The sequence below is a fragment of the Sciurus carolinensis genome, chromosome X, assembly GCF_902686445.1.
Source record: "Sciurus carolinensis chromosome X, mSciCar1.2, whole genome shotgun sequence".
NCBI classification, from domain to species: Eukaryota; Metazoa; Chordata; class Mammalia; order Rodentia; family Sciuridae; genus Sciurus; species Sciurus carolinensis.
Window position 1 is genome coordinate 85,447,720 of NC_062232.1, and position 16,109 is coordinate 85,463,828.

Here is a 16,109-nt window from a genome sequence, read left to right on the forward strand (position 1 = left end):
TTCTATGGACATATACTGAAAGAGTAACTATAGTTTTATCAGTATTCTAGATATCTCCAATTTGCATCCAGCCTCCCTCCATCCTCTTTCCTCCCTTATCTGTGTACCTCAGGATTACCAATGCAGACTACGTCAAAGGTCTCCCTTGTCCTCTGGCTTCCACTTTAGCCAAAGGAGAGTAAAGGAAGAGAGTGGGGTCAGGTACTTACTTCTCTTCATCCTGGATTCTCTTTCAGGGTCACTGTGGGCTGACTCCATCTTGAAGATTACAGCTGCTATGAGGATGTCCTTTCCATATAGCTGTACACCATTCCAGCAACCCCTCACTTGATTCCCTTCTCCTCCCACTCCATCTCACCCTTTTCCCTAGGGGTAGTAACCTGATGTGATGGACTGAATTGCGTCTCCCCACATATTCATGTCGAAGTCTTAACCCTTAGTAACTCAATGTGACTGTATTTGAAAATAGGAACTTTACAGACATAACTAAGTAACAATGAGGCAACTGGGGGAGGAGCCAATCCAAAGACTGATGTTCTTCTAAGAAGAGATTAGGATATGGCCAGGTACAAAGGAAAAGACTATTTGAAGACACAGGGAGGCCACAGCCATATGCAAGCCAAGGAGAGAAGCTTCAAATCAACTCTGCCAACAACTACATGACTAGTAGCCTCCAGAACTGTGAAGTAAATTCCTGTTTAAGCTCAGCAGTTGGTGGCACTTTGTTATGGCAGCTTGAGCTAAGACACACAATAACCATAAGCCTCTGATGACAACATGGAAAAAATTTCTCTTATTAAATATTCCTCAATACATCCATTTTGAGTCTCACTTGTTTCTTGTTGGGACCCTAACTGCTCCAGTAGGATTATATATGATTCTTCTTTTCACGCTTAATTATATTTTCCAAAACTTTGACAATAATCATACTTTTCTTGCTAAAGACATGAAAAGCGCTGTCATGAAAAAAATTGGTTTGATTGGGAAATTTCCACATCAGGATAGAATTGTAAACATAGGCATCCAGTACTACCTGTGTTCCACAGATCCTCTATCCTAGAATTCCCAACATTTTATCTAAAGGATTAAAAATCAGGAACATGACACCTGCACTGGTACTAGGGAATTCTGACATTCTTGACCAAAAATCTGTAAGTATCTGATGGACACAATACTTAAGGTGGCTGCTCCCACCTCCTCTGATGGGAAGAAGCAAAGTTTTCTAGGTGTAAGGTTCTGTGTTACAGTACCCATTAAATGTTCCATTATACCAGCCAGACTCGGGGGTAACGACTATCAGGGACAAAACTGGCTCACACAAGCAGCACTATAGTAACCAGTGCACTGTGAGAAGCCACACTGAGGAGAGAGGATGGGAAATGGCTTGACAAGGCACACACCTGGTTGCTATATCTAGCAGGAAAAGGAAGTTTTTCATCTGGGAGTCAGAACTCTGGTGGTACCACCTAGATCTTTCCTGGGCCTGTTGAGTTAGTCAGCCTCAGTAACACCAAAGGCACACTGCAAAATTTCTTGCTTTGAAATTTAGAAACAAATTTTATTTAAGATCTGAAATACAATTCCTAAAATATCAACTTTTCCAGAAAACTGTGGCTACACAATAATGCATTGCCTCTATCATGTTAGAACGTGCATTAGACTCAAATACAAAAACCATGAAACAAACCACCATCCTTCAACAATTTGAGCAAAGATAGAATGCCTAAGGAACAACATAGATGGATTTGCAGAGGATGGGCTGTTTTACTTCAAGCACCATAAAAAAAAAAGAGCACAAATGCATGGGTTTTCAGGTATATACATTAAGTTGAACCTTTGGCACTAGGAATCAGGGCGTTTCGTCACATAGCATTTAACACATATTAGAAAATTGTGTAGTGTCAAAGGGATAGAACCACCAGCATTCAAGCAATGTTGTCAACTAGGCAATAAAATGTTCTACTGAATGTTTCTTCTTTGTCTAATTACTGCATACACTGGTAGCAACTTTGAAATGAGGAAAGGAGCTTGCACTCCTTTTATTTTGTTTAAACAGAAAACAAACTGAAACATAAGCCCTGTTATACATTAACGATTTTAAAGAACATCAATTATACAAGGAAAAGACTAAGAACAGAAAGTGTTTACAGATACCAGACATAATAGTGAGTGGTCAGTAGACCCTCACAGGGCTTTGCGGTGGTACTCAGCAGAAGCCACTTTGTAATCACTGGCAGTAAACAGAGATGCAGAATTCTTTGCCAGATATTTTAGGAAATCATGCAGATAGCCCAACAATAATGCAAGACTCTTCTCATCAAGGGGCGTGTAAGCCAACATTGCTCCAATTCTTACAAATAATCTCAGTAGGTGTGGCGCTCCATAAACCTGGGACATTGGCGCATCAGGGTGAGCCAAAAGGATTTCAGCATACTGGGGCCTCTCAAATTTGTAGAGCAGCTGAGTGCCCAACATCACATTGAAATACTCTTTTATTCCTGCCACAACTTCATTAACCGCATATTCCTTGTTATCAACATTCCCCTGTGATTTCTTACAATTTGCATACTCTTCCAGGATGGCATCTACGTTCTTCTTAGCAGGGAGCTGAAACAGCTGCTTCTGCCTGGTTACCAAGTCCCAGTCCTCGACAAGCCATGGTTTCAATTCTTCAGGAATCTTCACTTTAACTTCCATTCTATTCTTAAATGCCTCTTCACTTTCCACGGTGGGGTCTGCCCGGGCCCTTTTCTTCCGAGGGGGCTGAGGTGCTTCGCTGGTACTGCCACCATCTCCATTTCCAGGAGTCTTCTGTTTGTTCTTTCTTGTCTTCCTCACGGATCCTGAAGGGGGGTTTTCTGCAGAGCGACCCCCCCATCTTCCTGGGAGAGCGGGCTCAAGATTCTTTGGCTGTGGACCAGCTGTCTTCTTTCCCGAGGGGGCCCCTCTCATCTTACTTCTCTGCATGTTGCTTCGAGTTGGTTTTTTAAAGTTGTCTTCTTCGGCAGATTGTTGTCCACGAGTTTGAGAACCCTGCTTTCTGGAACTCATTCAACCCTGTTTTTATTCCAACCACTGTAATATATAAAGTAGTTTACTTGACTGTTTTCTATGGTGACCTTTACTCTTCATAAAAGCCCATCAGAGCACAATACATACTAACTCTCATAGAACTTGGATTTCAAATCCTATTTCAGGATCATTTATACGTGATTTTCTACATCTTCCCCCTATGCCTGATCCTCACTACTACCTGCTACTCTCACCCCACCCAACTACTCATCAGATATGCCCATAAATTAGTTCTTCAAGGCCATCCACAAGAATGTAATTTTAGAGAAAGAAGGAATTAAATGGCAAATCATAAAGGCACTGGAATTGAAATTAACTTAGTTGACTGGAGGCAAAATAAGAGTAAAGGTTCATGTAGACAAGTCCAGATAGGCCTGAACTACTGTGATGACAGTGAAGCATAAACTGGGAATTCTTCAGAAATTACAGAACTTATATTGATGAATATAGTAACTGAGGAGAGGAAGGAGTCTAATTACCCTGTCATTTTAAGCCTGGGTAATTAATAAAATTAACTAAGAACAGATTTTAAAGGTTAGTTTGAAATCTGCAGAAAATGAAAGCACTGGTAATTCATTTGTTAATCTACTCAGTCATACAATACTGCATATCTGCTTCTGAACAAATACTATATATGTCAGGGATTCAAATATCTAAAGCAACAATTATAAAACAAGTTAATACAATGATAGTTATAGGCATGGAATATTTTTGGAGCACACAAGAGGCATAAGATACCCCTTTTGTTGACTTCTTGCTGGAGGTGGAAAATTGGTGAGGAAAGAGCCAGTGATGACAGGTGGAAGACAGGTGATTAGGTCATTAGTATCACCAAGTGGGATGCTATATATAGAAGGAAAACTGACTTCAGGGGAAAGTTTAGTGTTAAGACATATTGCATGTGAACTGTGCAGTTAAGCACATGACTTTAAAACTCAGATGAGAGGTCAGAGCCATAAATGGAGGTTAAAAGGTAACTGTTATTTAGCTCGTAGTGGACACTGGGAGTCAGTGAAATCTTTCAGGTTTAACGGAGGTGGAATTTCATGTATGGAATTCTGGAAAACCTAGGGAAGAAAGAAACTTAAGGGGTGAGAGACAACAAATGAAACAAAAATGCTGAGTAGCTGCAGAATTAGGAGAATGTTACTTTGGAAGCCAAAGAAATGGAGAATTTCAAGGGAAAGAGATAATCTACACTGAAAAAAATGCGGGAGAACTAGTAAGATAAGGATGACAACACTCTCCCTACTGTTCTTAGGATGTGACAGATGAAACAATTCCTTTGACTTACACAATCCTCCTTCTTTCCCTTCCAAGAACTCTAGTGATTTCCCAGATGGAGTCTTACAGATCTTCTGGGATGGTCTGGAAGGATGAAATGGGAGACACGACCTAGGAAGGAAAGCAGGTATCTGCAATGAAGATAAAGTCTTGTGAAATTATCTAATAAAAATATCTTCTATAAACATGAAATTCAATAGAGATGAAATAAAATACAAGAGTTCAGTTTGTCAGACACATTTATTCCAATTAGGTTTCAACACCGAGTTGTGAGACCTTGGGCAAGATTAAGTATGTTATCAGGCTCTTCTCATTTATGCCTGTATTATTCCTAGTCTTCACAGGCATTTTAAAGAATTTCATGTATGTGATATAGCACATACATGAAAATGTATGATACAAAGCAAATGTAGATACAAAGATGCCTGTTGCAGTGGGGCTTGTAACAGAAGAACTGGGAACTTCTACATATTCTTCAATAGGGAAATAATAAAAATGTATGCACACTGCAGAACATTCAAATGAATTAAGCAGAGATCCACGACTGACACAGAAAGATGTTCAATATGTCATTAGGTAAACAGGCAAGTTACCACAATACTACTATGTACAATGAGATTCCAAAGGGAGAGATAGCATAGGTAAAATTAAGCATCAGTCTCATGACAGTTCTCATGAACAGTGTGATCTCATTTGTTTTAAACAGGTGGGATAATATATAGGAGACACCTAGACATAAACATTAGCTCGTTCAAGTCAGGGTAAACTTTGAAAAAGGGATGATGATCAACCAGCCTTAAGCCAGCTGTCTGTAGTAATAAGTTTCATCCAGGTCACCAGTCAATCAAAAGGCCTTAATGCAGTTATATGGAAGGCCCAAGGGGAAATCAAAGTTAAGACATGCTTGAAAATGAGAGCCCTCGATTAGGAAAGCCAGTCCTTGGGAAGAGGATTAGGAGATAATATTACTATTTAGTATCACTGAGCAAACAGTATCTTCTAACTGGAAGGACACAAAGCTCTGGGCAGGCAGTGAAGGGCGAAACCAACCTTCAAAGTAACAAAATCTATGAATATGGAGACTGACCCTGTGAGAATCAGAAACCTGGTTGAGAAGGCTACAGATACATCCCGTGGAGATTCAGATAGTGGTTGATAGTGGCATATGTCATAATGTTATCACATAAAATGTTTAGAAGAAAAAGTATCTAAGGATATCAGAAATTAGTTAATATGAATAAAATCCAGAAAGGCCATTTTGGGGCTAATATATTATAGACATTCCAAAAAACCAAAGTATGACAGTTAAAATACCATATAAACCAGGTGAGGTGGTACCTGGCTATAATCCCATTTACTTGGGAGGTTGGAGTGGGAGGAATGCTTGAGCCCAGAAGTATGAGAACAGCCTAGACAACACAGCAAGATCCCTGTCTCAAAGAAAAAACATCAAAAGGAACTAGACTCTAAAAAACATAAAAATCATGCTAGGCTGGACCAGAACTATTTTGGAAGTCATTACCAATTCCTTGCTGAGGAACCTGATAGCTGAACCTACTGCATATACTTGGTATTGACTGAATATATTCCTATATGAAAAACTGCAACAATGTTCAGCCATTTTCTACAAATTATTCTATCCTTGCATTTTGAATGTAGCTGACATTGTTCTAGAAAAATACTTGTACCATCACTCAAGGCTTGTGTGGTCTGAGCAAACAAAGCCAGGGGAGCCGCCTTTCAGTGACTTTTATTTTCATCTGAGTGTCCTACACATCAAGCAAGCACTACTACCCAAGAGTCAGATGTTAAAAGGGAAAATCTGTCCTTTTGTACCTGGCTCTTAATTGTAACACAAGCATAACACTGCTCTAGGGATCCATGAGAGACACTCTGCACATTCTTCACTTAAAAGCTGCCATTTAACACTTTTTAAAAAGCTGTTTTAAATTTTGAGTATGTGTCTGAGTTTCATACTGTTAATATGGCTTACTCACTCAGCATACCTTCTCTTTGTCCACCAAACTTTATCTAAATACCAAGAAAAGTCCCACCTCCTCTCTGAATCTTTCCTATCCTAGACCATCTCTCCTACCTCCGAAACCTATGAAAACTGACAGTACTCTGGAACTTAGTATTTAATTTTCTAAATGTTTTATGTGTTAGTCTTGTTTATGGAACTCTATTACTTATTTCAATTTGCCTTAGGGCTTGTACTATACCTATCCTGCTTTTGAACAGGGACTTAGGTCCCTGATGCAATAGACAGTGAATTAGAGGGGATATGATCCAACACTGAAAGTGAGGACATAAACTAGGGATAAGTTACTTATTTTCCCACCTGTTTCAGAAATGGAGGAAACATGTTTTGTTTGCTATAGTTACCCTTTAATTTTATGTTTATTTAGTCTCTACATTTAAAGAAATGAGCTCATAATATCAAACTCAAGATCTCATCTTAAAAAAAAAAACTATTCCAACTAATCATCTTCCCATGTTAAGGTTATAACATATGTTATAACCACTGAACAACACCCCTGGTTCCCAACCTTTTTTAAAAAAAAAATTTAAGACAGGGTCTCAGTAAATTTCTTAGGTCCTTGCAAAGTCACTTTTGATCCTCCTGTCTCTGCCTTCTGAACAGCTGGGATCATGGGCATGCACCACCACACCTGCTCTTATATATGTTATAACCTTAACATGGGAAGATGATTAGTTGGCCAGCAATGGAGAACCTTCACTTAAAAATGTTTTAATAAAATGTTTAAGAAAAATGGGCCATTTTAGTTGTTCAGTGTTTACTCATGTTATTTTAACATTTTAAAATGTCCACTGCCCATTTATACTTTTGTCCTTGTTTTAATAACATATGTTATGAATGGGCATTCCTTAACTTAGCCACTCACCCTCTGGAAATAGCCTGTGTTCTACCAGCTATTCATCCTATAATAAATTATTTAAACACTGTGTAAACACTTTTAAGGCTCTTAATGTTGCCAAAATTTCTTCCTCCTCTATGTTATACTAATTTAAAATCCTAAAAGTAGAGGGTATAAAGGTTGATCATTGTTGGGTGCACTCCTGTAATTCCCCCAGCAACTCTGGAGGCCGAGGTACTAGGACCACAAGTTCAAGGTCAGCCCAGACAATTTAGCAAGATCCTGACTCAAAATAAAAAAAGAAAAGGGTTGGGAATGAAGCCCACTGGTAGACTGCCCCTGGGTTCAATCCCCAGCACAGCAGAAATCATATCCCACACTGGCCAGCAATGGAGAACCTTCACTTAAAAATGTTTTAAGAAAATGTTTAAGAAAAATGGGTCATTTTAGTTGTTCAGTGTGTACTCATGTTATTTTAACATTTTAAAATGTCCACTGCCCATTTATACTTTTGTCCTTGAGTTCCTGGCTGGGGGTCGTGTGGTGGCACCAGGGATTGAATCCAGAGGTGCTTAACCACTGAACAACACCCCTGGTTCCCAACCTTTTTTAAAAAAAAAATTTAAGACAGGGTCTCAGTAAATTTCTTAGGTCCTTGCAAAGTCACTTTTGATCCTCCTGTCTCTGCCTTCTGAACAGCTGGGATCATGGGCATGCACCACCACACCTGCTCTTAAATTCATTTTTAAGTGATTTCAACAGCTGGGATCATGGGCATGCACCACCACACCTGCTCTTAAATTCATTTTTAAGTGATTTCAACACCTGTAGAATTTTTTCTTTTGGGTACTGTGGACTGAACTCAGGAACACTTTACCCAGTCCTATTTTATATTTTATTTAGAGACTGGATCTCACTGAGTTGCTTAGCCCCTCACTTTTGGTGAGGCTGACTCTGAACTTGCCATCCTCCCACCTGAGCCTCCCCAGCTCCTGGGATTACAGGTGCCACCACACCCAGTCAGAATTTCTTTAAATTATTTTAGGCAAATATTTTCCCCTAGGGTGTTCTTTTAGTCTGATTTTAAGATTGTTAAGTTTAAAAATTAATAACAAAAGATGTCATTTTATAGATTTTATATATTTTTTTTCTGTGGTGCTGGGGATTGAACCCAGGTCTTCATGCACCCCAATTTAGTCCTCTTCCACTGAGTTACAATGCTAGCCCCATAGATTTTATATTTTAGTCCTTTAGAATTGTGAATGTTATAAACAGTTATCTGTTATTTCCCACCAATTAAGTGTTGTGGCACCTTTTATATACTTTTAAATATCAAACTATATAGAGATGTGGACATTTTTCTATTATCTCCTCCCCAATCATAGAAGGATCCCTCAGAGTATGTACTCTCAATTCTTTAAAAAAACCCTTTAAACTTGTGTTGTTACATACATATAAAAATTCATGTGAGTATAAAATATCCATTTACTTCATTTCTTTTGACAACGTGGTATGCATACTGTTCTGCATGTTGCTTTTGCCATTTATCACAGGTGCTTTTTCACATCAGTATATACCAAACTCTTCTTTTTAATAGCCACATCTCATCCTCTGTATAATCTCTTATGTACCACAATTTAGCCAGCCTATTAATGTTATGTAATTTGTTCCCAATAATTCATTATAAGAATACTAAGAGATATCAATGTATAGATGTATTAGAGCATTAGGTAAGTTATCTCAGAAAAATATATTCCAAGAACAACAACTCAGTGCAAAGATTTGCTTATTTATAACTTTGAAGAAAACCAGATTCACCTTAAAACTATTTTAATTTGTATTCCCAGCAAAAAATGTATATGTTCATTCTTTCACACCTTCAGCAACAGTAAAACTTTTTTCTTTCTTTCTTCCTTTGTTAAAAAATTTACGGTGCTAGGGATCAAACCCAGGGCCCTATGCATGCTAGGCAAGCTCTCTAGCACTTAACTATACCCCAAAGAGCTTTCTGGGAAAAAAGTTGTTTTTATCCTCAATTTAACTCATAGTTACTTTCATTTGAATGTGAAGTACTGAATATCTTTTTGTACATTAAATAGTCATGTTATCTTTTTCTTGTATTTCCATTACCTTTTCTATGAGGTCATTTGCTGTCTCTTATTTATAATAATTATAGGTTTTTGTATGTTGAAAATATTATAAGTGTGTTTAATGATGTCATACTATGAGACTGTGTGAATATGCATTATCATTACCACAGACAAAATTGGTCAGTCTTTTCCTTTGAAACCTCTGGCTTTGTCATCCTTAAGAAAAGCCTCCCAAACCAATATTGTAAAAGTGCTTTCTTATATTATCTCTTATTATAGTTTCCCCAAAATCTATAACAACCTTTTCCTAATACTCATTACTGAAGATTCCATCTTTTCTACACTGATTTGAAATGCTATTTTATAACATTCCAAATTCCCACAGTAATGTGTCTTTTAAGGTGCACTCTTCACAGTGGTTTTTTTGGGGGTACTAGGGGCTGAAGTCAGGGGCACTTAACCACTGAGTCACATCCCCAGTCCTATTTTGTATTGTATTTAGAGAAAAGGTCTCACTGAGTTGCTTAGCACCAGGCTTCTGCCGAAGCTGGCTTTGAACTCACAATTCCCCTGCCTCAGCCTCCTGAGCTGCTGGGATTACAGGTGTGTGCCACTACGCCCAGCTCTTCCCAATGATTTTTGATTATTTAATTTTTAAATGTATCACCGTGTTGACTCCATCTGTGTCAGTGCTATATTTGAATGTTCTCATACCAATATCATGTTGGTTTAATTATCAGTTTAAAGGCATAAATGCTGCCCTACAATAACACTTGTAAATGGGCACTAAGGATGTTGGATGCAGTATTATTTGAAAGAGCAAAACACTGGAGTAAATCTACATGGATATCAATAGTGAATTTGCAAAACAAAATGTTATCACCATATTATTGAATTTCATGCTAGTTAAACAAATGTCACTACAGAAGAAATCATAACTCTGTGAACAGATAAGATATTCAAGATAAGTGGTTAATAAAAATAGCCTGTTGCAAAATAGTACCTGTAATGACACCATATTTATAAAAAAAACCAATTTTACACATATCCACATACATAACAAGATAGGTACACAATTCAGTGATCTGGAAAGAAACAGAGCAAAATAAGTGATTAATTATAGGGAGAGTAAAAGAACTGGAGACGGTTAGAAAAGCAGAAATTGAGTTTACTCTATATTTATATCTTTTAGGGACTATTCACATCAATATGTCATCACAAATTTATAATGCATTACATATATTTAAAATTCACACTGACTTTCTGATCTATTCCTATTCACAGATCACACACGGTCTGATTTTTTTTGTTTAACACTGCATATCATATACTTTGTAGGCATGTCTTCTGGACTGGACTTCCACTCTTTCTAGGTTCTGCCTATCCTTAGAAGTCCAATTCAAGGACTTTTTCCTCTTTGATGCTTGCTCTATTTCAAATCACTCTGGCCCTTGCTTTCTCTGAGCTCCTATTGACCCCAATGGTCTACCACCACCCATAGCTTTTAATCATTCTCTAAATGGCCTTATGGATAGGGGTTCTGCGCCTACCCACCTAACTTATCTCTTCCACCAACGAGGGAAGGACCCTCCTAAGAAAATATAGCTGTCAAGAGACTGAGAAACCTTCCTTCCCCTCGTCAAGTAAGCAATAGGCCATTTGTTAACCAGACTCCAAAGTCTAACATCTTTTGTGTATGTGTGTACCACAAATGAGTACAATTAATAATTCCTAGTTTCTTGGAATAAATCTTCAAATTCACATATGCCATTGTCAGTAACATTTATGCCAATTTTCTGTTTTGAATCCTGGAACATTTCCTTTATGTTTATCATATAAGTCTGAATAAAGGAGGAAAAACATAAAAACTATTAGCAGAGTGAAGGTATGATATGCTAGTTAAAATTATGGCTCTTGAAATTTCCTCACAAATAAATGTAATATAGTTAAAACCTTTTTAGATTGTTAGGATAAGCCAGATGCCATAATTTCAGAATTCTAGTAGTAACTTCTTTTTCTGGAAAATTAAAGAAACCAACAATTTTAATTTTCTTTCATTTCAAAAAAAGGTATCCACTGTTTTTAGAAGTGTTGATAAGTGTACATGGGGGAAACAGGATGTGTTAGGCACTGTTTTGGTTACATTACATGTAATCCCCCCAAAAATCATATGAAAAGAAACTACTATTATTATTTGTATTTACGAATAAGAAAACTTATGTACAAAAATAAATATTGTTCCTAGGATTCACAAAATAAATGGCAGAGCCAGAATTTAACTTTAGCAATCAGTATTTAAGCTCTACCACAAAACTAATCTGCAGATGTAGTAAATTTGGATATGTAAAATTACTACAGGGGATCCATTTTAGTATTTTTTATTGAGGGATATAAGATTATGCAGACTTCAGATGCTTATTCACTTTCTGTACTAGAGGCGGCAACAGACTTAGCTCCATCATTCCTTTTTCAGAATTTACTTTCCCAACAGGAGTTTATCTTCAAAATGTTCTTGGACAGTTAGGTGGATTATGTGGTATTTTCTTATTTGAGCACTGAGGCCAGGAGAAGGTACTTACCCCAAATTCTGTAATCAGGGATGGTTCTGCAAACAGGATCAGATCTCCTGATCCTTACTGTATGGCAAACTTAGCTTTTCTGATGGTGATCTGGAAGGTCAAACAAAGGGACAGGAAAGGACATAAAAATATATGAGATGATGGTTTTTTTCTTCATTAGTCAATGCAATTTTATCACACACAAAGGACACCAAAGCTGACAAATAATATAAAAGTGATTTTTCCCTTTCTTGTGGCTATATTTTCAAATTTACTTTGTTGTATCTTTAATTTTTGAAAAATGTTTACTCTTTATTAAGGTTAATCTCAAATGAAAAAAATGTAGAGGGAACAGTATTACGAACCCACGAATCCATCATCTAGCTTCAATAATTACCAACTGAAGGCCATCTTGTTTCATCTGTAACCCCACCCACTGCTCCCCCCCCCCCCGACTTTTTTAGCTCACCGAATAGTTGATTTCTGTAGTATGGAAAATTTCAAAAATATACCAAGGAACACATTAATATAAATAAACCCATCTACTCATCACTCAGCTTAAATGATTATTAATTTAGGGCTCCAATTTTGTCTCCTTTATATCCCTCCTCCCCATTTCCCTCTACCGCTGTAATTATTTTGACGCAAATCCTAGTCATTCAACGTATTTTGAAGCCAATCCTAAATACCAAATTTTTTAATCCTTAAGCATTTATATATATCTGCCCACAAAATAGACAATTTGAAAACATAACCACAATTATACTGCAATGTCTAAAAAACTGATATCAATTCCTTAACAAACATCAAATATCGAATCCGCATTCAAATTTTTCCGATGCATCTTAAATGGATTTTTACAGTTGCTTTGCAAAAATCAGGATCCAAACAAGGCCTACTTATCGCGCATGGTTCATCTCTACCTCGCTCTCGTTCTCAATCTCCCCCCTCCCCCGTTTTTTAACTTTTCTATATGGGAAAATTCCAATCCCCGCCTTATGAGGCAATTCTCAGGTAGCACATTATTTCATCGGTAAAGATTAATACATCCCTTTTATCAAATTTCTTCTAGGAAAGATGATGATATGCAGAAAAGGCACTATAATTAGCGAATTTACGTAAATTATTTTTCTCATTCTGTTTCGTGAATATTTATCTCCGTTAACAATAGCTAATTATCTTTAAGAGCCAGGTTTCTTATTAGGTGCCATCTACGCACTATAATACAGTACACGTCTGAGTACACGGCTCTGAGGTAGATACTATTATTATCACCATTTTACAAACATGGAAACCCAGACACAGAAAGAACAGGAGCCTTGCCCAGGCTGGGCGTTGGCGAACAGGAATATGAATCCAGCTCTGCCCATCGTGAAGCCACTAGCTTATCCTGTCTAGATACACGATGAGAAGAGGAAATCATCGACCCTTTTTCCCCACCCCCACCCCGAAACCTGAAACGAGAATCCAGTTCTTTCCAGCAGCCGACGTGTGATCACTGCCGTTCCTCCAACCGCCATAGTAAAGCCAGGTTTCTCTGGCAACTGATATCCATAGGCAGACACGTCACTCTGGAGGCGGGCCTATGCCCGCCAACCAATCACAATCATCCTGCCTAAGTTTTAGAATGTTCCATAACCAAATGATTGGACCACGACCCCACGTCAGCAGTGACACTTCGCCGCAGTGAAGGCGGGCGCTAGCAACCTGCTTCTTCATGGTTAAGGCCTAAAACAAACCAACCATCTTCCTTCTTTAGTGTGGGTTTTGGCCAATGACGTTCCCCCTCTTAGGTTCTTAGCCCACCCTCCGAAGCGCGACAGCCGTTGGGTCATAAGTCTATAGGGCAGAGTGTTCACGTGGCCTGTTTTCACCACCCAGAGTTCCCCTGACCAGAGGTTCCCCCCACCCCCAGCTCCGGCAGGGAGGCATTATGGGTTTGTGCCCCTCCCCCAACTGGGAAAGGAAGTGTCTACGTGGCCAGCGGAAATAGGATAGGCGGAAATGAGCTAACGTTCCTGCGAGTGGGGAAGAGCGAGGTCAAAGTAAAGCCACGCCCCCGAGCCTGTTGCGCAATTCTGCGAGCAGGGGGGAAAAAAGGCGAAATCGAAGTTTTGATGTGTGTGCGCGAATGGGGGTGGTGAGTGCCGCTGGCGCGTGAGCCTGGGTGTATATGCGCGGGCAAGTTCGCGTGGCTTTGGGGATGGGGTGTGAGCGCGCGCCAGCCCTCGTGGCGCTGGAGGTGGTGGGTGTGCGCAGGCGTATGCCCCTGACTTTGGGGCGGGGGTAGAGGAGAGTGAGCGTGTGTGTACGTGAGCCGCTCGATGTTGGTTTTCTATTTTTGTATACGTTCGAACGGCAAGGAAAGTAATTTAGGCAAGGTGAGCATAAAAGAAATAAAGGACTTTTGTTAGAAGTAACTCGGCTTTCCCTACCGATTTAATTTTAGACTCTAAAAGTACACTTTGTTCCCACATTTTTCTTTGTGCCAAAATCCTGTTCTAAACTAGCTCTCCAATAGTTCAGAGTCGAACCCTCCCATATTAGCAACAGGGGGCGGCTTCAATTCTCTAGTATCCTCCCCCCCTTCCCACCCCGCCCACCAAGTTGCCGGCCGTTCTCTTGGCAAGAGCATTTTCTAATGATATATACAGAGACATCCCCTCCACTAGCGATTCCAGATTTCTTTGAGGGCCGAGGTTCTCTTACCTTTTTGTCCTGGTCTTCCAGCACTGTGCCCTTTTTGAATCAAATACGCACTCAGTTAATTTTCCAGAAAGTTCTCTGGGCGAGGTTTATACCTCTCAAGCCTGCCGCTAGATGCCGCCAAATCCCAGTAAAGGATTGGCTGCTTGGTCCCTGGAATCATGGGATTTGTCCTTCCTCCCCCCACTTTCCTGGTTTGCTGAACTCTCCAAACAATGGGGTAGGGGAGAGCCACGGATATGTTTCTAAGGAAAAATGAAAACCAGCGTCTGTAAATAACCCTGTTAGCCAGGGGACTATGACCCAAAATCCAAATATTTTTGTCAGTTTCCCCTCTCCCTTTTCTACCTTGCTTTCCCTGCCCCTTTGGTACTGGGGATTGAACCTTGAACCCAGGGGCGCTTTACCACTGAGTTCATCCCCAGCCCCTTTGTGTTTTTTATTTATTTTTACTTTTATATTTTGGTACCTGTGATTGAACCAAGGGGTGCCTAACTACTGAGCCACATCCCCAGCCCTTGTTATTTTTTATTTTGATGCGGGGTCTCGCTAAATTGCTGAAGTCCTCACTAAGTTGTTGAGGCTGACTTTGAACTTGGTGGTCCTCCTGCCTCAGCCACCCTAGTCGGCTGGGATTATAGGTGTGTGCTGCTGCACCTGGCTTGTTTTTTATTTTGTGACAGGGTCTTGCTAAATTGTCCAAGCTGTCCTCCAATTTGCAATCCTCTTGCCTCACTGTCTCTGATTGTTAAGAATCTGGCTCCCTTGCACTTTTTAGTCACTGTTGGTGAGTGACCCTATGTGCTGACGCTGGTGCAAATCCTAATCATTTTTGCTCACAATATCTCCAGATGGAAAATAAAGATGACATTAGTTAGTCAATAAAGATAGGAAACAAGTCAGAGATCAAAATTAGACCCTGGAGATGAAAACTGATTTTTTTGGAAGTTTTTATCAGGTGTGCTTACACTCTATTTTCATTAGTGGTAGTACTAAATTTTATTGTATCTTTAGAGCTGGACTCTTAATTGTAAAACCTCTTTCACCACTTATTAGCCCTCTGACCCTGGGAAAATGGTTTAAGTTGTGATCCTCAGTTTTTGGCATGCTTTCTATATTTTAAATGCTATTTTATAACCTTTACATAGATATTCTTGTTTTTCTTCCTGAGATTCTCATTAGATGTGTACTACTTCATCAAACAACAATAATAACTTCTTTCCCTTATTAATCTTATATACTTGTACACACACCAGCCAGGGATTTTATTTTAGAGCCTTAGTTTTCAAAAGTACTTCTTGGACAGACCAGAAGCATCAGCATCACCTGGGGAGTTGTCAGGAATTCAGATTCTCAGGTCCCACCTCAGATCTAACAAATCAGAAATTATGGAAATAGGATTTGACAATCTGTATTGCTATGAACTGCTCCAGTGATGCCAATGCACGCTGAAGTTTGAGAACCTCTGCATAGTGAGGCAGAAGTGTGATGCTTATTTTTGTACACACCACTAGAGGGTG

General features: G+C 39.1%; 1 protein-coding gene across 4 annotated transcripts; it reads right to left on the reverse strand.

The window, feature by feature from the left end:
* Window positions 1–1,537: 1,537 nt before the first annotated feature.
* Morf4l2 (mortality factor 4 like 2) lies at window positions 1,538–14,721 on the reverse strand. Of its 4 annotated transcripts, none has more exons than XM_047535079.1 (4): window positions 14,593–14,721; window positions 11,905–11,994; window positions 4,367–4,467; window positions 1,538–3,075 (listed from the first exon to the last, which is right to left on the reverse strand). In XM_047535079.1, exon 4 carries the CDS (start codon window positions 3,049–3,051, stop codon window positions 2,185–2,187), a length of 867 nt encoding a protein of 288 aa, XP_047391035.1. In that variant the 5' UTR covers window positions 3,052–3,075; window positions 4,367–4,467; window positions 11,905–11,994; window positions 14,593–14,721; the 3' UTR covers window positions 1,538–2,184. The 4 variants fall into 4 exon arrangements, with proteins under 4 accessions (XP_047391035.1, XP_047391037.1, XP_047391034.1 ...); XM_047535081.1 differs by having other exon boundaries at window positions 4,367–4,487; XM_047535078.1 differs by lacking the exon at window positions 14,593–14,721 and adding an exon at window positions 13,338–13,473.
* Between the last annotated feature and the right edge of the window lie 1,388 nt (window positions 14,722–16,109).

Bases quoted from the DNA above. Each gene is read 5' to 3' on its own strand.
- Morf4l2 (XM_047535079.1), bottom strand. From the start codon at position 3,051: ATGAGTTCCAGAAAGCAGGGTTCTCAAACTCGTGGACAACAATCTGCC.